Source organism: Myotis yumanensis, unplaced genomic scaffold (assembly GCF_028538775.1).
Source record: "Myotis yumanensis isolate MYYU_CA2020_CCGP unplaced genomic scaffold, mMyoYum1.0.hap1 SCAF_1, whole genome shotgun sequence".
Classification (NCBI taxonomy): Eukaryota; Metazoa; Chordata; class Mammalia; order Chiroptera; family Vespertilionidae; genus Myotis; species Myotis yumanensis.
The window spans coordinates 133,647,949-133,669,056 of NW_027223752.1; the positions used below are offsets into that span (position 1 = coordinate 133,647,949).

The following is a 21,108-nucleotide window of genomic DNA, read 5'->3' on the forward strand; positions in this document are numbered from 1 at the left end:
GGGCAAGAGCTCCCAGGCACTCTGAGTACCAACAGAGCAGCCGGCAATGATTGCTTAGGACCATCTTGTTTTAACCAAGCAGTAGGTTACATTTTCTTATTAAATGGAATGAACCTACATTTTAAAAGATTAGATCAAGCTTTGAACCCGTGTGCGGATGAAACAATAATTTAATTTCAAGCATATGCCCTGTCTGCCATTTTCACTGTTAAAATAATTGAATGTAAAAATGGATCATTTACTAAGCAGGAATTTTGTTGACAAACTTCCCACAGATGAGACTCAGATGAGATTCTAATACAAAGACAAAGGCCCTACCAGAAGTATGCTTGACCCATCTGACTTTTATCCCCAGATACAGGTGTATATATATAACAAATCCCCTGACAGTAGCAGATGTATAACTTTCCAATTTCTGAATGAAAACAATGAACTACTTCTGAAAAAAACTTTTCAAACTATCATATAATCACTTTGACTTTTTAAGACCGGAAAAACATCTAGTCAGGTAAGCATTGATATTTCTAGACACTTGGTTATGTAGTTCATGATGAAGGTCTCATTGGAAGTTTCCATGAGATAAAAGTGATTTCCTGGACGCACATAAATATGAAAACTTCCATTGATTACATCTTTCCAGGCTAAAAATAAACAAAATTATAAATTTAGTAACAAATGACATCAAAAACAACAAAACATTTACTTCCAGATATTACCTTTCAAAGATCTGAGCCCAGTGGCAAGTTGGTTTCAAGGTCTCATGTTCTATAAGTCCTGCATTTTTAATTTCTCTAAGACCTATCAGTATATAGTAGTAGTACCTGCATTCTCTCATTTTACATATGACCAACATCTCTCCATTTATATGAAACTAGAGGCCCGGTGCACGATATTCATGTATGGGAGGGTGGTCCCTCAGCCCGGCCTGCACCCTCTCCAATCTGGCAGTCGGACATCCCTCTCGCACTCTGGCACCACTGGCTCCTAACCACTTGCCTGCCTACCATCTGGATCGCTGCCTAACCGCTCCCCTGCCGGCCTCATGGCCCCCAACTGCCCTCCCCTGCTGGCCTCATGGCCCCCAGCTGCCCTCCGCCAGCCTGATTGCCCCTAACCGCCTCTGCCCCACCACCGTGGCTTTGTCTGGAAGGAAGTCGCATGGTCGGAAGATGTCCTGTCTCCCGGTCTAATTATCATATTGCCCTTTTATTAGTACAGCTAAAACTTGGGCCCATTTTCTACTCATTGCAGTAACTGCTGGTTGAACTTTATCTCAATAAAATACTCAAAATTATTTCACCTTCTATATCCTCTACTACATCTTCAGATCCAACAAAGCATGTCAAGTCACAAGATAGAAGGGCCTCAGATGGTGCATTAAAGCTGTAAACAGAAAAGAGCCAGTTAGTAACTTTTCCCAGGACCTTTCCTGAAGTATTACCAGTGTCACTTGAATGGAACTGGGTGTGTCCTCACTTCTTTCTCTTTTGCTGTATCTAGCAATTCAAAAAAATTTTTACCAGCCGTTTTTCCCCATGTCAGACTGTGGTTCCGGCCATCTAACTTCTAGAACAGTACAGATGGCAGCTGGATGGCACCTGGGCCTCCAGTCCAACTCAGGGTGAGGCTGGTTACAACTAGGCCCTTTAACTGCCATTCCCCAGAGACAGCCAGCTCTCCATGGTCCAGAGAGTTGCAACCAGCAGAACAAAAGCAGGTTCGTGCAAGCAGGTTCCCTGAGTTGGTTCCACCCATTCTTAGTTGAATCCCAACAGCAACATACATGTATTGAGTGTGGTGCTGGCTGCCATGTTGGCCACTAAGAACTTGTGGATAAACACGGTCTCTTTCCTCCTGCAACTTAGAAACTGGCTGGGGAGACAGACATAAATGAAATAATTAGATAACTAGAGAGATGTTGTAAGTGCTGCCAAGGAGGACCTTCGAACACTTGACAGTTGGGGGTGAGGTGGCATGAAGCAAGGTCTCGAGGAAAAGGAGTTGAATCTGAGATCTGAATTAATAGGACAAAACTTGGAAAAAGGGGAGAGAGGTGGCAGGGGAAGAGGGAAGAGAATGAGCACAAACCAATGACTTTCAGAGAGTAAAGGGGGGATTGGGACAAATTAAGGTAAAAGAGATGGGTAAGGGCCAAGTCTAGGCCTCATAGAGGATTTTGGTCACCCTTAGAATGACAGGAAGCCACCCAAAGGATTTAAGGCAAGTGCTCTGTGAAAAAAAGTTGACTTCATACATCTGGGTATAATGTGGGACACTGGCTCTTTCAATAGTCCAGGCAAGAATTCCCACTCTTAAAAAAAAATCCCCACTCTTGCCCAGAAAGTAGAAAACTAGAAGTGCCTCTTTCAACCTGATGATGAGAAAAAGCCCAACAAACTACAAGATCACAACTCCTTGAACTCATCAGAGAGCTGGGTCTGCAAGGCAAACTAGAAAAGAAATTCCAAGGAGGGTCAGGCACCTTTAAGGAGATGTGAGGCGTGCAGACTGGCTCACATACACAAAGCACAGGAGGAAGGGGTGTCTGCTGGCCGTTCAGGAAGAAGAAATCAGCTAAAATGTTAACCGCGTGCAGAAGATCAAGCAGGAGGGCGGGGGGTGTCGTCAGATAGAATCCACGTTTCTCGCCGGCCTTTTCCCACCGGCCTCACTGCGGGTTCACAAGAAAGACTGGGAAGGCTGTTCCCGCCGCCCGCGCCCGGGTTGAATCTCCTCTGCACATCCAGACGGAATGGGCTTTCTTCCCGGCCGCCCAGAGGGCGCCTGCAGCCCTCCGCGCGCCCGGCTAGGAGCTCACCCCAGCCCGCGCGCACCGGCGGCGGGGAGGAGGCTGCGGAGGCGCCGGCATTGGGGACCCGGCCCCGACAGCCCCCCGCCGCTCCCCCTTCCCATGAAAGGGGCCCGGAGACCCTCCGAGGAAGAACTTGTTGGGGGCGGGTCTCGGCCACGGGCGCCTGGTGCGGCAGCTCTTGCCCGCGCGCGTTCGGCGGGGCCGGCCCGGCGGCGGCGGGAGGAGCCTGAGCCGGAGCCGGAGCCGGAGGAGGAACCGGCGGCGGCGGCGGTGGCGGGACGGCCCGCGAGGGAAGTTTCCTCTCCGCCCGGGTGGGCGGCTGCCCCGCGAGCGGCTTCCAGCACCAGCAGCGCGCGGGCAGCTACCTGGTGGGCAGCCGCCAGCAGGGCGAGGGCTCCCTGCCAAGGCGCGCGCGGGGCTGCACGTGCGGACCGGCCAGAAGAGAGTGGGGGTCACAGCTCGGAGGAACTAGACCTGCTCAGGGAGCCCTCGGCGGGGCTCTCGCCAGCAGGGCCGGTGCCGAAGCGGGAGTGTGAGCGGCGGGCCCCGGGCCGCCCCCTCTCGGATGTGCGTGTGAGCGGCGGGGTGGCTGCCGTCCCGCGGGCGCTCATGCTCCTGACACCCAGGCCCTCGGACCTCAGAGGTGCCTGCGTCCTTGCGGTGCCGGTGCTGCCCACGGACCGCAGCGCCACCCGGTGTGTTCTCCGCAGGTGTGGCCCCGCACGGCAGGCCCAGGGCCACAGTGCCGGGTGGCGGTCATCTCCCGGAGGTCACCCCTCCCCGACGGTGTGAGGGAGGCGGGGGCGGGGGGGCGCGGCGGCTGTGTCTGCCCCAGGAGATGGACAGGCCAGTGCCCTCTGTGTGTGGGGAAGGGGGGAGTGTCATGTACCTTGGAATAGACACCTGTCTTGGTTATTCATGGTAACTGAGCAACCTGCTCTCCTGGCGGATGGAAACTCACAGGTCACCAGTGGCCTGGCCTTATTTTAGCAAACCTCTCCCTCTGCTTGGCCTGGGCTCCGGCTACTTGGCCAAGAGCTGCCTGGAGTTCCACGCTGCCGGATGGGCGCTGCTGGCTGTCTGGTAAGATGGACGTAGGGAGGAGGAGACCCACGGGGCCAGCAGAGGGTGCCTCTTCGAGGCAGAGAGCGCGGTTGGTTGCCTCTCCTTTGCCATCGCTGCCCACTCAGCCTGTAGTGTTTGTGGTCCACTAGGGCCCTCCAAGCATTCCCCCCTCAGCGGCCTGCGGGGGCCCTGGGCGGTGAGGCACAGGACCGTCCTGACTGCGTTTCCCGCTGACCTCCTCTTGTCTGTTGCTGGGGCTTCTGTAACAGGGACCACCAACCAGGGGGCTTAAAACAATAGAGACTCGTCAGGCCGCCAGGCCGGTGTGGCTCACTGGTGAGGCTCATAGATCAGGGTTGGATTCCCGGTCAGGGCACATGCCAAGATTAGGGGCTCGATCCCCAGTAGGGGGCGTGCAGGAGGCGGCCAATCAATGATTCTCATCATTGATGTTTCTCTCTCCCTCTCCCTTCCTCTCTGAAATCAATAAAAATATATTTTTAAAAATCAAATCAAAAAGAAAGAAAGACTGGAACAAGGCAAGAGGCCAGAAAGAGCCCCCTAGGTGGGGCAGATGGGCAGATAGGCCATAAAATGGGCACTAAATCCCAGCCCTACCCAGACCCTTCTTTCTTAAGCAAAAGTCTCAAGCTGCTGGAGGTGGGGCATCAGACACTCACTCCCTTACAACTGAAGACCAAGCTGCAGGGCCCGGAAGCATTGACCCTCCACCCTTGGGGAGGGCCCACATCTATACCAACCACAGACAGGGGAAGAAGGGGCAGGCATGCTGAGAGTCCCACTCACAGGGCCCAGGCACAGGGGACCTGCCTAAGATGAGAGCTCAAGACTCTAGGACGTCCAACAACTCCCCGTCTTACCCCAAAGGCTGACACCACAGGTCGGGTAACAACTGAACATGGCCCACCACCGACACCCTGAGGCTCTGCTAAGATGTTAAAGCCACAGCCTTTGGTAGTGAATTTTGTTTGTGTGTTTTCAATTGTGGTAGTTAGTTACGTTGCCAATCTGACCTCATTTAGTCCTCACCGCAACACCTGGAGGGAGTTTTTATTCCTTCCTCTGACAGGTGGGACACAGGAAAGACTGATGCATTGAGGAAAACTCTCCAGCAGCCCAGTCTCCATGCTGAGCACACGTAACACTAGGGGACTTGGAAGCTAGCGTTGCCCTGAGGAACAATAGTAACAACAAAAGCCAAACAGGTCATCTCCAGTCTAGATCGACTCAACTCCCCATACTTATAGCCTATGAGATGTGCTCAGGTCCAGGTGTAAAAATATATCCTGCAGTCTCTGTTTTATGCATAATAGCTGGCCTTCAATAAACAAAAATTATCAGACATAAGAAAGCAAAAAATAACTCCATTGTCAAGAGGCAAAGCAACGAAAAGAATCAGACTCAATAAGACCCGGATGTTGGAACTATCTGACAGGGATTTAAAATACCTGTGTGTGAGATGTCAAAGGGTGTCGTGGAAAGGGTGGACAACATACGTAGGCAAATGGGAAAGTTTATTAGAGAGATGAGAACTATAAGAAAGTCAAGTGGAAATTGTAGGAACAAACTGTAACCCACATGAATTCCTTTGACAGGCCCAGCAGTGGACTGGATACAGCTGAGGAAAGAATCACTGAACCTGAAGATGGTCAACAGGAATTATCCAAACTGAAAGGCAAAGAAAGGCAGTTTAAAAAGGCAAGACTATTCCAGACCCAAAGGGACAAAATCCAACAGCCTCGCATGTACTAGTATACAATCAGGTTCTAGGAGGAGACAAGAGAACAGCACGAACACTCAGGCAGGAGACAAGGAGCTTGAGTGAGTCGGGAGCCATCACAGCTCCCACCTGCCACAGATTTTCCATTCTGGCCACTAGGCCAGTGGTTGGCAAACTGCGGCTCGCGAGCCACATGCGGCTCTTTGGCCCTTTGAGTGTGGCTCTTCCACAAAATACCCACTTCTGCGCATGGGCCACGAAGTTTCAATCGCACTGTACGTGTGCGCCAGCACGTGGTATTTTGTGGAAGAGCCACAGTCAAGGGGCCAAAGAGCCGCATGTGGCTCGTGAGCCTCAGTTTGCGACCACTGCACTAGGCTCTTAGCCCTGAGGTCATGGAAACAGAGAGGGGCGCTATAGGCCTGGTTTTATTTTTATTGGAAACAGCTGAGAGCTGCAGAGACCAGAAGAAAGAACAGACAGACTACTGAAGGAGTAGATTGAAGGAGCGGGAGTAAAGAGGGGAGAAGAATCCGGAAAGCAGGGTTTGGAGAGAATGTTTGGAGTTCGGAGAGTGGGGGCATATGTTGTGAGTAGCTATTACACTCGGATTTACTGGGGGGAGGAGGAGAGTGCTAAGAAGGTTTTCTCTATTGTCTGAGTGCAATATCCCTGTGAGTGATTTCTCTTTTACTTTGGTGTAGGGGAGGTTTCTTCTGAGAGCTGCTGAGAGAGTGGCTAATGTTGCTGCCGTGGCACCCACTGTGTGGCTAAGCAGCCTGTGGGGGCCTTGAGTGACACTAGCCTAGATGACAGCTGCAAAGTCACAAGTAAGGGTAAGTCCCCAACAGCCTTTGTGATAAACAGTCTCTCCTGCCTCCCAGAGCCTTCCCTTCATGCATCCCTTAGACAAGACCCCCGTGAAGCTTACAAAACCCCACTTTTTTTGTTTGAATTGACCAATCTGGCCTTGGCCCAGGAACCCCAAAGCATCCACCACAGACACTATAATAAAGGTGTGTGCCCCCGTCCTGCCACACTGTCTGCCTACACCTGCCCTGCCCGCCCTGGGCCCTCCAGGCGTGCCGTGGACCTCCTCCAGGGCTCGTGGGTAATCACCCTACTTCACTTCCTCTGGCGGGCTGTGGTTGAACATGGCCCACCACCGACACCCTGAGGCTCTGCTAAGATGTTAAAGCCACAGCCTTTGGTAGTGAATTTTGTTTGTGTGTTTTCAATTGTGGTAGTTAGTTACGTTGCCAATCTGACCTCATTTAGTCCTCACCGCAACACCTGGAGGGAGTTTTTATTCCTTCCTCTGACAGGTGGGACACAAACTGTTAAAGAAACTTGCTCTGAATGTCACAGTTGGTAAGCCACGGGCAGAGGGTTTTGATCTTGGGAGGCAGAGTGTACAGACAGCATGTTTAACCATTGAGCGAGGCTTAATGATTAAAAACCAGCTTTTGCCTACAGTATTTCATTGAATGTCCACAGTGACTTGGATTATTTTTCTGTTTGGGGGCAGGGAAGGACGTGATGTCAGACTGGTTTCTTTGATTCTGACTCTGTGCTCAGACAGCGACACAGACAGCTTATCCCTGTGAGACTCACACTTGGGCAAAGATGGTTGGGACAGAATGGCAAGAGGAACAGACTCCGGTCACCAGAGGGCAGCTGGTGGACTGAGTGCTAGATTGGAGATGGCAGTGTACGGAGGGATGTGTCATAGGTGAGTGGGATTGTCTCTGTTCTCAAGATGCTTCAAGTACGTTCCACTTTTTGTAGATATTTGTATAAACTTCTCATCACAAACATTGTCATGGTGACCCTATGCCTACGTCTAGCCTTTGTGGAGGAAATAGAAGAAACATAGGCCCAAGCATCTGCCTTCTAGGGACGTATGTAGAGGAGACACAGCCCAGGAAAGATTGGAGGAATGCATGACAGAATCTAATGGTGACTAAGGACCGAAGGCCGGCCCCTACTCACTGCGATGGGGAAGTTAGAGCCAGGGGCAGGTTTAGATGACTGGGGAGGCTTTACAGAATGTCAGGTCTCCAGGCCTCCAGACATCAAGCCCCAATGCATACATCCCAAAGCAATGGTCAGATGCCAGAGGGTTAAACAAGTTCTGGAACAGAATTCACAAAAAAGCCAACCACTCCTTCCTCCCCGCTTCACCTCCACACAACTCAGAAAGTAGGGCTCTGCTTCTGGCCCTTGGAGAGGATGAGGGTGCCTTGGTGTTAGTTTATTCAACAAACACATGTTATATGATAAAACATGTATGTTGAGCCACACATACACACACACATATTTAAAACAAAGATATGCTCTATTTATCTTTCATTTATATAATTTCTGTGCCCACGCTCCATTCTTGTGGGAAGCCACCCATTGTCTTCACTATCAGAGATGTGTAAACAAGGAGCCCGGAATGCTGGTGAACCTTGAGTCCTGGCAGGGCCAGACCATGCACCAATTGTCTAGTCCCGACAATGGTGGCTCAAGCAATTTCCTGACCAAATAGTCTCAGAGTAAATCTTTCTAATATTCACTGACCTTTAAGATAGTCTGTCAGTTACCTGCGTAAGAGCTAGATGTGTATCCAAAATTGAATAAAAGGTTGGTAAGGCCTGGGCAGGAGGGGAAGTCCTTCCCCTTGCATTGGCCTTCCTGCCTGGCCCCCAATATTTCCAAATTATTATTTCTTGTCTCATCTCTGTCATTTGCACACAGCCCTTCTCCAGATCCCGAACCCTGAACCACGCAGGACGTGGATCATCACATTCTGAGCCAGTAAAAATATCACAGTGGCTCTAAAGGAAATAAAATCAAACTCTTAGGATGTCGTCTTCCTGAATAAGCAGTCTCAGAGAATTTCCAACCTATATTTTTCTACAGATAATTATTTCTTTTTCAAAAAAGCATGTATTTCAGTCACTTACGTGTAATCGCGAAGAATGCGTGCATCTGCCATCAGTCTGGGCAAATATTGTTGAGAAAATTCCTTGTCATTAATCAAATCCATGGGAGTACCTCCAAAAGTCAAAATGAAAGAGCGAAGGTGCTCTTCTGACACTTCTTTATCTTCAGGAATGCGATGCCTGGCCTTTGACTTGAAACATGAACAACATAAGTCTAATTTCATATAACCTACTCGTTCATAAACTGAAAGCTCCCTCTCCAGGGAAATGCCATCAAGTCGGTCAGAAGTGGACTTCTTTATCTACAGGTTCCGGGGCAGACCTCCTTCTTTTGAAAAGCAGGGAGAAGAAAGTTCCCCTACCCTAGGACCCAGTGTCGTAATGCCACCGTGGGGGCCATCGGGCCTTCCTTCAGAGGGGGAAGGGAGAGCAAGGCAGGAGTGTGGGCAGCACAGCAGCACTGACTTGAAGAGCCAGTGTAGCACGAAACGTTGAGGTCACTTTCCCCTTTAGAGATGTCAAGTATTCTTCCTGGCTCTGACCCACTTACTTAGCTGAACGTTGATTAAGTTCCCACCTGACTCAGAATGAAAGAACAAGCACTTTGGGTCAATACCGGGGACTGACCAGGAAATGGTTAAAGTGCATTTCAGAGAAAAGGGGAGATGATATGGGAAGAAATTTGAGGGTGTTTTCATGAGCCAGTAGGGTCTCACCATCATCCCCCATGCTGGGCCAGAATTCACCATATAGGGAAATAGCATTGTGATTTCCCCCTCATTTCCCTCCTCTTCACCACTCACCCTAAGGAAAATGAAATTACTTACATGAGGAGGAGTTGCACTTGACACAAATAAATGCATCGGTTCTAGCTTATGTTTTTCTTTTAGGTGTAGTGCAGTCATAAAAGCAATGTAGGCCCCCATACTAAATTTGGGAAAGAAAAACATAACAGCTGTTCAACAAAGTCATGGTAATCCACTGAAAGTGTATAAAGACAAGGATCATAAAACAGCAATGATCGTGACATTTGCAAAGAAAAGTATAAGTTACTTAAATAATAAATGTATTTATGAGAGTATACTTTCAACAACTTATATCAGCATAAAAAGTGTTTTTAAGACATCCTAGATAGTTAAGGCTAAAATTTAGTACTTATTCCACAATGCCTTGAAATTTATTTCAGTTTCCTTTTGTCCCTTCAGCTCTCTATCCCTAGGCCTTTGATAGTATGTATCAGCAGTTCCCAAAGTATGGTCTGGGATTCCCTGGGAATTCCTGAGACCTTTTCATGTGGTCTATGAGGTTAAAGCTATTTTCATGACAATGCCAAAATGTTATATTCCTACTCTCATCCTCTTCTGAGTGCACAGTTGAGTTTTCCTGAGGCTATGTGACTTGGGATATTGCAACAGTTTGAATGCAGAAGCAGAAATGAGAATCCAGCTGCCTTCTATTCAGCCAGACAATAAACAGATTTGCAAAAGTGTAAAAGCCTTCCCTCTCACTAATTTTGAGAGGAAATACAGTCTTTTACTTAAAACTATATTTGTGACAACATGCAACGGGTTTATTAATATTATTTTAACATGTGTATATTTAAATTTCTTAGTTTTAATTTCTGATATAGTAAATATTGACATAATATCACACATAAGCAAAAGCTCTCTAAGGTCCTCAATGTTTTTTAAAAGTATTAAAACAGTACTGGGACCAAAAAGTTTGTGAGCTACAGTAGACATTATGTAGATATGTTTTGTAAACAATACCACCAGAGATTACTTTGGTAAATATCTTAGGGGAGGAAAAGGGAAACTCAGTCCCATGTTCATTGCTGAGGAAGCGTAAATTGCAGGTAATTTGGAAATGTATATTAAGAGCTCTAACAATGGGCATATCATTTAACCGAAATTCTGAAGATTTATACTAAGAAACTTCTGAGATATATACAAAATTTTCTATAAAAATGTTCATTGAAAAAATTTTAAAGACATTTCTTTTTATTTTAAAAAATTATATTTATTGCTGACACCATTATAGATGTCCCCCTTCCCCGCCTTTACCCACCTCTACCCAGCTCCCACCCTCTCCCTGCTATCCCCCCCCTCCCTGCATCACCACACTCTTGTCTGTGTCCGTGGGCTATGTATATATGCTCTTTGGCTAACAGAAAAAGATAAAAGTAACTATGTCCACAAAGGGAGATTAATAAAATGATAAAACAGGTCATGAAGCAATGTGACCTTCACAACAATAGTAAGTAAAAGAAAGTCAGGAAAAGATATAAAGCAGGACCATATATGGAACCACATCAAAATTTTAAAATACTTTCTAGGACAGCCATGGGCAAACTATGGCCCGCGGGCCGGATCCGGCCCGTTTGAAATGAATAAAACTAAAAAAAAAAAAAAACCCGTACCCTTTTATGTAATGATGTTTACTTTGAATTTATATTAGTTCACACAAACACTCCATCCATGCTTTTGTTCCGGCCCTCCGGTCCAGTTTAAGAACCCATTGTGGCCCTCGAGTCAAAAAGTTTGCCCAGTCCTGTTCTAGGATGACACTTTATTTTTTGCCTGACCATATCTATAAATATTATATAACATAGTAGCCAAAATTTAGTGAGTTCTTATCACATACCAAATAATTTATGATCATTATTCATTTAATCCTCATAAGAAGGAACTATTATTTTTCCAGCTTTACAGAGAAGGAAACTAATTCAAAAACCGTAGGAATTTGTCCCAGGTCAAACTGGCTAAGAGGCAGTTAAAACTGCAGGTTTCACATTATAACCTTAAAATTATACATCTAGCACATACTATTTATAGAATTGTTAAAATTAAAAATAAGTGCAATATAAGTTACTGCTATAATCTTGATTTTACAAGTCCTGTTTTTTTTTGTTGTTTGCCTAAAGATATAATTACTATACAAACAGCCAATTGTAAGAGTTGTGACTGGCCATAATTGTTCAACATTCTAGGACTATTTTCCAATGAGAAGATGCCAGGAGCCCAGGATTTTCACAATTCATCACACAACCTGGCATTTATATCTTTATGGTCCCTATTGCACTATTCCAGTCTAACTTTCTTGTCTGAGACTAGCTATAGCTATATTTAATCACTCACTCCTTTAAGCAGTGATGAAGCAGTGTAACAATACAAAAAGTATGCATCTCACAAGACACAAAGAACAATATTTCCCAACGACTTGTGATTGAGGAAATGGCTTTTAAAACAGATTTTAAATACCTGTGGCCCAAAAATGCAAATGGTTTATCCTGGAGGACTGGCAGCAGAACACAAACAATTTCACCAACTATCTGGCACATGTCACTGGCAAAAGGCTCTTCAAATCGACTTTCTCTCCCAGCGAGCCTTATGGAGTGCACTGGAGATCAGAAAACACAAGTGAATGCATCAGTGAGTGAGTGAGATACTGTGACGTTGTAAAGGAGCTTATGTTAACATGACATGAATAATTTCAAAGAAATGAATAATGTCAAATCCAGTGATATAAAAGATTTAGGATTTGCTGAGAAAAAGCAGTACCATAATATACAGAAGACTATCTGAAAAATACTCTCCAACTACAAAACACGTAGAAATACTAAATGAAGCATCCATATAATAGGTTAGCTCACAGTAAAAGTAGTGAGCATGTACTAATGGAATGGCTACTCTGACACCTATTGCCTACATCAGGAAAACAAACTATCAGGTTTCAAGGGTGACCTATAACAGAGCCCTTGACATAAAGCCAGGGACTCTGAGCTCTAAACTCTCAGTGAAAAGTAGACGAGGAAAAAAAAATCTTCCTAATGCCAAAGGGAGATAATAACTTTCTGTGTTTACCTTGGCTCTGAATGGAAAAAGTCTGCCCTTATATTTTTTTAACCGAAGCCTTGCATTTATGCAAATTTGAAGTTTAAATTGATATTATCTTGGTAATCTGATGAAAATGAAGCTGAAAAAAATAACTCTGTGGTACTGGACTTTGGTTTTTGTTGATTTATTTTTTAATCTTTATTGTTGAGAGTATTACATACTAGTAGATCCTTTTCTTCCCATTAACCTCTTCCAGGCCGCTCCCGTTCCCCTAACCCTCCAGGCCCTCACCACCCCATTGTCTGTGTCCCCAGGTTCTGCATATATGCATACCAGTTCATTGGTTGATCTCTTCCCACCCACCCTCCCTGCCTTTCCTCTGAGGTTCAACAGTGTGTTTATGCTTCTATGACTCTGGGTCTATTTTTGTTCATCAGTTTATTTGGTTCATTAGATTCCACATATGAGTGAGATCATAATGGTATTTGTCTTCGACTTATTTTGTTGTATTGCAAATTGGCAAGCTGGACAAGAAGCCTAATGAGCCAGTTAGTTAGGAGTCATCTTTATTGCACGCAGGTTCAGAGCAGATTACCTCTGTCAAATTCTGAACAAACATAGAGGGAGTATTTCCTTTTTATATCCTTCTAGTTCTTTGTGTAAGACAGCTTGTAACCTTGAATACATATGGTATCTAACCAAACACCTATAACCTTGGATGAACAAACACTTGGCAAAGTATGTGATTTAATATTAGTAACAGTGTATCAGCCCCGTTAGATGGCTAGCTTGCAAGGTCAGACAAATAAGTTTATCTTTTCTATTATTCAAGCTAAAAAACAAAGTTATATTTTATAGAATAAGAGACTATCTAAAAATAACAGAGTAATTCAAACAGCAGTTTTAAACAGCAGTTTTTCCAAAGGAGGGACCACTTTGCTTCAATTTCACTTAGCATCACGCTCTCGAGATCCATCCATGTTGTCACAGTAAACACTGGAGCGCACCTCTCTTTGAGGTTGCCATTTTGTTTCCTTTGGATATATACCCAGAAGTGGGATTATCGGATCGTATATAGTAGTTATAGTTTTAATTTTTAAGGAATCTCCATAGTGTTTTCCATAGTTACTATACCAATTCATAATCCCACCAATACTGCAAAAAGTTTTCCTTTTGTCACACCTTCATCAACACTTGTTGTTTCTTTTTGATGATGGCCATTCTAACATGTGTGAGGTGATACCTCATTGTGGTTTTAATTTGCATCTCCCTGATGTTTAGTGATGTTGAACCCCTTTTCATATACCTGTTGGCCATCTGTATGTCTTCTGTGGAAAAATGTCTGTTCAGGTCCTTTGCCTATTTTTTAATTGGATTGGTTTTTATTGTTGTTTAGTTGTATGAGTTCCTTATAGAGTTTGGATATAAACTCTTATCAAGTGTGTGGTTTGCAAATATTTGTCCCATTCAGTAGGTTACTCTTTCATTTTGTTGATGGTTTCACTTGCTCTTTAAAAGCTTTTTAATTTGATGTAGTCCCACTTGTTTATTTTGCTTTTGTTGCTTGTGCTTTAGGTATCATATAAAAATAGTCAGCACCAAGACCAATGCCAAGAGCTTTTTCTCTGTTTTCTTCCAGGAGCTTCATGATTTCAGTTCTTACATTTAAGTTTTTAATCCATTGTGAGTTAATTTTTGTGAGTATAATATAGGTGTCTTGTTTGATTCTTTTGCATGTGAATATCCCATTTTCCCAGCACCATGTATTGAAGAGACTGTCTTTTTTCCATTGAATATTCCTATCTCCCTTGTCAGATATTAGTTGACCAGATATGCATGGGTTTATTTCTGAGCTCTTGATTCTGTTCCAATGGTTTATGTATCTGTTTTTATGCCAATAGCATTCTGTTTTGATTATTATAATTAACTATAGTCACCATGTAATGTACAGCATGGTAACTATAGTTAACAGTGCTATATGGTATAGCTGAAAGTTGCTAAGAGTGTAGCTCTTAAAAATTGTGAAAAAAAAAGAAGGAAAACATTGTAACTATGTGAGGCAATAGATGTTAACTTTTTGTGGTAATCATTTTGATGTATTTATATATACAACCATAATGTTGTTCACCTAAAACATATAATGTTAAATATTACTTATATCTCAATAAAACTGGAAAAAAATAAAATCAGAGTAATTTCATGCACAGATTTATAAAAAAAAATGTAAAATTTAGCATTAACAGTATTGTCAAGAATATAGAGCAATAAGAATTTTCTTTCCATATACTTCTTTGACAGTGTAAGTCACTGCAATTCTTTCGAAGAACTATTTGGCAATCCTATATAATAGAGAGGTAATATGCAAATTGACCACCACTCCAACACATAAGATGACCACCACAAGATGGCCAGCAGGGGAGAGGGCAGTTGGGAGGGACCAGGCCTGCAAGGGAGGGCAGTTGGGGGTGACCAGGCCTGCAGCGGAGGGCAGTTAGGAGTGACTAGGTGGTAGGGGAGGGCAGTTGGGGGCAACCAGGCTGCAGGGGAAATCAGTTGGGGGGGACCCAGGGCTGCAGGGGAGGGCAGTTGGGGGGGACCAGGCTGGCAGGGGAGGGCAGTTGGGGGCAATTGGGCCGACAGGGGAGCAGTTAGGCATCAATCAGGCTGGCAGGCAGAAGTGGTTAGTGGCAATCAGGCAGGCAGGCAGGTGACTGGTTGGGAGCCAGCAGTCCTGGATTGTGAGAGGGATGTCCAACTGCCCATTTAGGCCCGATCCCACCGGGGCAGTCGGACATCCCTGAAGGGGTCCCAGATTGGAGAGGGTGCAGTCTGGGCTGAGGAACACACCCCTCTCCAAGCACAAATTTCGTGCAACAGGCCTCTAGTATTTCATATAGTTGAAGACATTCATACGTTATCACCCAGAAATTCCACTCCTAGATACAGACTTTTTTACACATGTATGCAAGAAGATATATAAAAGACTGCTCATAGAAGCATTATTATAACATAAAAACAATAAAATGACCTTAATGTCTATAAAGAGAAGGATACATACATAAATTGTGTTATAGTCATATAATGGAATAATATACAATAGTTAAAAGTCAATGAAATAGAGATACACATGATAAATCTTAAAAAATAAGTTTAGGAGAAAACAGCACGTTTCAGAGGAATGTTTATAATATGACACATTTATATAAAGTTAGAAATATGTGAAATAATCCTGTATCCTATTTAGATATTTGAGGAGGTCAGAAACGGAGAGTGAATACAATTGGGAAGGGAGTACATGGAGACGTAAATGTTTTTCAGTTGTAATGTTTTATTATTCAAGGGGAGCAGTGGCCATGGTTAAGTTTGAGGTATTATTCTTTATACATTTTTACATATGAACTACTGAAAAATTGGTTTAAAGGAGCAGCCTTTCCCCCCCCAGCCCCCCCCCCCCCCCCCGCCTACAGATTTATTTGAATATGAGATGGTCCACTTGTCCAAACCATCAATGTATTTTGAAAAGAAGAGAATGAGACTTCTGCTGTCCCTTATGAAAGGTTCAAGAGGTGACCATATAAAAATTAAAACTTCCAATTCTTCCATTCCCCCTGGGTTCTCATGACAGTCTCTTAGCCATAACCTAACACTCAGGCAAACTCTTATAAATAAAGGGGCACTATTTATGATGTGAGGACTTTTTTTCTTCCTAAGTAGTAATAGTCCATGATTGGCTGTGAACTGTAAAATCTTCAGATCACCCATCTGAATTTATTCTAACAAGGTTATTTTATTTTGATTTTCTCCTTTCAATACTCTCCTAAAATATTAATTAGCCCCAATTCAGTATTTTTTTTTTTAGAAAAATCACTGTAACAATTTAAGAAAAAAAGGAGAAAGTGAAAATATATAAAATAAGAGGAAACAACTCTTAAACTCAAGGAAAATTTTGAAAATCAAAAGAGACTTTTGGCAGCTCTCTATGCAATTAGTTTGGAAATTTACATGTAATTTGTGTATCTTTAAAAATACAACTTACCAAATTGATCCCAGTAAAAATAGGAAATTTAAACATATAATTTTTATAGAAGAAATAGGAGTTGTTGATGTCTTCATGTAAAAAAAACCAGTAGGCCTAAATGACTGTCTAGTCCAGTGATGGTGAACCTATGACATGCATGTCAGAGGTGACACGCAAACTCATTTTTTTGGTTGATTTTTCTTTGTTAAATGGCATTTAAATATATAAAATAAATACCAAAACATATAAATCTTTGTTTTACTATGGTTGCAAATATCAAAAAATTTCTATATGTGACACGGCACCAGAGTTAAGTTAGGGTTTTTCAAAATGCTGACACACCGAGCTCAAAAGGTTCAACATCACTGGTAGGTAGTGGCCGGCAAACTCATTAGTCAACAGAGACAAATATCAACAGTACAACGATTGAAATTTCTTTTGAAAGCCAAATTTTTTAAACTTAAACTATATAGGTAGGTACATTGTTATTAACTTAATTAGGGTACTCCTAAGGCTTAGGAAGAGCCACACTCAAGGGGCCAAAGAGCCGCATGTGGCTCGCGAGCCGCAGTTTGCCGACCACGGGTCTAGGGAAATTCTTCTCAATGTTCACAGGACATAATATCAACGCTACTTAAACTCTCCAGAGCTTAGAAAAAGAAGGAAAGTGTTCAAATTCTTTTTCTGAAATAGCTTTAACAATTATTCCCAAGTATGAAATGACTGAAAAAGAAAAAAAAAAAAAAAAAAAACCAGAAGAACTCTAGAAAAACCTTTCTTAGCATGCAAATGGATGTAGGGGGTGGTGTAAAAATGGCACGGAGAGCAAGAAGCTTCCAGGTGTGCCTGTGTGACCGTGTGCACGAGTGGGCAGGCTCTCACCAAGGCCAGCCTCTTTGCAAACAGCAGTAATGGTTCCCGTTTATAAAGTGGCTTACATTTTCCAAAATACTTTGAAACAGCTCTGCCTAATGCTGGGACCTAGAGAAAACTCTCTCTTCCTTACCTCTTTAGAGTGGAAGCATAGAAAATAATGTTTCCATTTCTAAGTAAAACAGGCATATGACAAGAAAAACCCCCCCAACAAATATAAAAATGCATTAAATACAAGGCAAAATGTTTCCACTTCCTCAATCCTTCCTCGTCGCCTCAAAGGAAACCACTGTTATCAGTTTTGTGTGTTCTGCCATGTTTTCATGTAGCATCCATACCTTCCTCTGTGTATGCTTCCATTGTATTAATCTGTGTGTGTGTGTGTGTGTGTGTATGTGTGCATTTTTAGGGATTTACACAAATGGGAGCATACCATAACACTGTTTGCAACTAGCTTTTTTTCATCAATTATACAACAAACTGTAATCCATACCTACACATGCAGGCTTTACTCATTTTTTCTTAGTGGCAGTTGTAATTATGCTCTTTCATTTAACTAATTTTCTATTCATGGATGTTGATGTTTTCCTAGGGCTTTTGGAGGGAAGTTATAGTTTATTTGTTTTGTCACTAAAAACTATATAGTTTAGAGCCCTGTTCGTACATGTTCACATACTTTGGGAAATGTAACTGTAGGTGAAATTTCTAGAGCTGACTTTCAAATAAACCAAACAGGAAGGCTGTTGGCTCCTGAAAACGGGAGAATATTAGAGTTGGAGGAAGGTTAGGAAATGAGCTCAGTCCAAACATCTCCCTTTACAATTGAGAAAATTATAATTACCAAGCCTAAAAGTCAATATACAATTTTATAAGACTTCCTAGCTTCTAAGAGCTAATAAATGTGGCTTTGGACACATTTAACCTGCAAAATATAAGCAAAGAAATACCTTATATACAAATCATCTAAATGAAAAAAAAAAGGAATGGAAGTAGAAAGTATACATAAGAATTTTTCCTAAAAATATCTGAAATATAACTCCAAATAATTTATGTTGGTACTCCATCCTCAGAATGATGGAGCTTAACTCCTTATCTCTTGAGTGACTTGCTTCCAAACAGCAGAAGATGGAGGAAGGAAAAAGTAACCTAACAGTGGAGAAACCTGGCAAATGTAACTCCAGCCAGATGATCAAACTTCTCATCATCTGTGATTAATCGGGTTAATGTACCTACACTGACATAACATCATGAGGATGGTACTTCACCTCTGTGGCCTTCCTTCCCCCAAACCCATAATCTCAGTCTAACCACGAGAAAAAAACATCAAAAAAATCCAAATGGAGAGATGTGCTACAAAATACCTGATCTGTACTATTCAAAATTGTCAAGGCATCAAAAACAGGAAGTCTGAGAAACTGCCAAACACAAGAGAAGTCAAAGGAGATAGGATGATTGAATAATGTGGTATCCAAAGTGGACAGAAAAAGGACAGTAAGGAAACAGTAGTGAAATGTGAATCAGCTGTGGAGTTTAGTTAGACTTCCTTCCAATAATGTGCCAATGTTGGTTCTTTAGTTGTGATAAATGTACCATAGGAATATAGCATGTTAATGAGAGAGGAAACTGGGTGAGGGGTACATGAGAACTCTGTACTATATTTCCAACTTTTCTGTAAATCTGAAACCATTTCTTAAAATTGTACTTATTAAAAGTACAGAATTGGTATTCATAAAATAGTCACAGGGATGTAACGCTCACCATAGGGAATATAGTCAGTAATCCTATATAATAAAGAGGTAATATGCGAATTAACCCTCATGCCCTCACAAGATGGCTGCCTATGACCAGGCTGGCAGGGGGGTTAGTGAGAGACGACCAAAGAACTGAACAAGCAGGCTGCATGGGGTGACCAGGCCAGTAAGGGGGTTAGTGAGGGACAACCAAACAACTGAACAGCAGGCTGCATGGGGTGACCAGGCTGGCGGGAGGGGGGGGGCCGTGAGGGACGACCAGGCTGGCGGGGGGCAGTTGGGTGCAACCAGGTCAGCAGGCAGGGCAGTTGGGTGCAACCAGCTTGGCAGGGAGGGCAGTTAGGGGTGACCAGGCAGGCGGGGGGTGAAGGGGGAGTAAGAGGTGACCAGGCTGGTGGGGTGGGGCAGTTGGGGGCGATTAGGCTGGCAAGGGGGGTTAGTGAGGGGCAACTAGGCCGGTGGGGGAGAGGCATTTGGGGGCGACCAGGCCGGCAGCGGGGGCAGTTAGGGACAACCAGGCCAATAGAGGGGGGCAGTTGGAGGTGACCAGGCTGGCAGGGGGGGCAGTAAGGGGGTGACCAGGCCAGCAAGGGGGGGCAGTTAGGAGCAATCAGGCTGGCAGGGAGGGGGCAATTGGGGGCAACCTGGTTGCAGCGGGGGGCAGTTAGGGGTGACCACGCCAGTAGGGGGGCAGTTAGGGGCGATCAGGCTGGCATGCAGAGGCAGTTAGGGACAATCAGGCCAGCATGGGCGGGGGGTCAGCTAGGGGCGACCAGGCAGGCAGGCAGGTGAGCAATTAGGAGCCAGTGGTCCAGGATTGTAAGAGGGGTGTCTGACTGCCAGTCAGACATCTGCCAAGGGGTCCAGGATTGGAGAGGGTACAGGCTGGGCTGAGGGGACCTACCCCCGTGCACAAATTTCATGCACTGGACCTGTACTATTGTAATAACTATGTACGATACCAGCTGGGTCCTAGAATTACCAGGGGGAGCACTTCCTAAAGGATATAATTGCCTAACCACTATGTTGAGCACCTGTCACTAAGATAAAATAATATTGAATGTCAACTATAATTGAAAAAAAGTAAATGGAGAAAACATAAAAAAAATAAATAATTGTATTTACAATAAAAATTAAATAGAGACCTTATTTAATCAGGAGCAAAAGAATTTAAAGCAAATAATGTTAAAATGGTAATATTGAGCTCTGGCTAGGTGGCTCAGTTGGTTGGAGCATTGACCTGTACATCAAGAAAGTTGCAGGTTTAATCCCTGGTTGGGGAGTATACAGGAGGAAAACAACTGATATTTCTCTCTCACTTCCTCTCTAAAATCAATAAAGACATCCTCAGGTGAGGATTAAAAAGAAGGTAATATTGAAAGGCAGGTAGTTGATACACTATGGTTTGTTATATTACTTTATATACCAGCTTTTCACTTCTGGTTATTCAGAAGTAGCTCACATCAGGCCAATGCTCTGATTGAACAAATAGAAAACGGAATCACACACACACACACACACACACACACACACACACACACACACGCGTGCGCTATTTGAAAGCATCTGTAAGCTGCTGAGGCAATCAGAACTTGCCTGGAGAGAAGAGGATTCTAGAAAAGTGAACTGAGATTCTTCCAGCCTCTTTTCCATTATGGAAATATGTCAATTATTTGGCACAGGTCAAGAGTTCTGTACTCCAAGCTGAGGACTACCTCTAAGAGACCAAGATACCAGCAGAGCTTTCTGCATTCTCACTGAGCTAGAGAGACAAAAATGGAAATACAGTACTGTAAAAGCAGCTAGAATTTAGGAGCCCATGATCTCAGAGAGACAAGAAGTACAGTGCTTTCTCCCTTAAAGCATTTGGTTTATTCTTAAGTTAGCATATTAAGAAATTAAGAAAATAAAACAGAAAATTATTGAAAAAAAAAGAATGGTGTTTGAGTTTCACAATACTGTGAGAAAAAAAAATTCAACTTTACAACCCACCAACAAGAAAGATCTTAGGAAGGACAGGACAATATATTCAAACTGAAGCACAGAGAAAAGTGGCTTTAAAAAATGAACAGAGTTCACCCT

At 43.7% G+C, this 21,108-nt stretch overlaps 1 protein-coding gene across 1 annotated transcript in view; it reads right to left on the reverse strand.

Annotated features, from left to right (window-relative positions):
• OLAH (oleoyl-ACP hydrolase) overlaps positions 1–21,108 on the reverse strand; it is a 37,782-nt gene continuing 16,674 nt past the window's right edge. The window contains exons 5-9 of the mRNA XM_070423119.1: positions 11,809–11,947; positions 9,376–9,475; positions 8,570–8,739; positions 1,301–1,383; positions 1–641 (exon numbers count right to left, since the gene is read on the reverse strand). Coding sequence (XP_070279220.1) covers positions 505–641; positions 1,301–1,383; positions 8,570–8,739; positions 9,376–9,475; positions 11,809–11,947 — 629 coding nt within the window. The 3' untranslated portion in view covers positions 1–504. The remainder of the gene's footprint in view (positions 642–1,300; positions 1,384–8,569; positions 8,740–9,375; positions 9,476–11,808; positions 11,948–21,108) is intronic.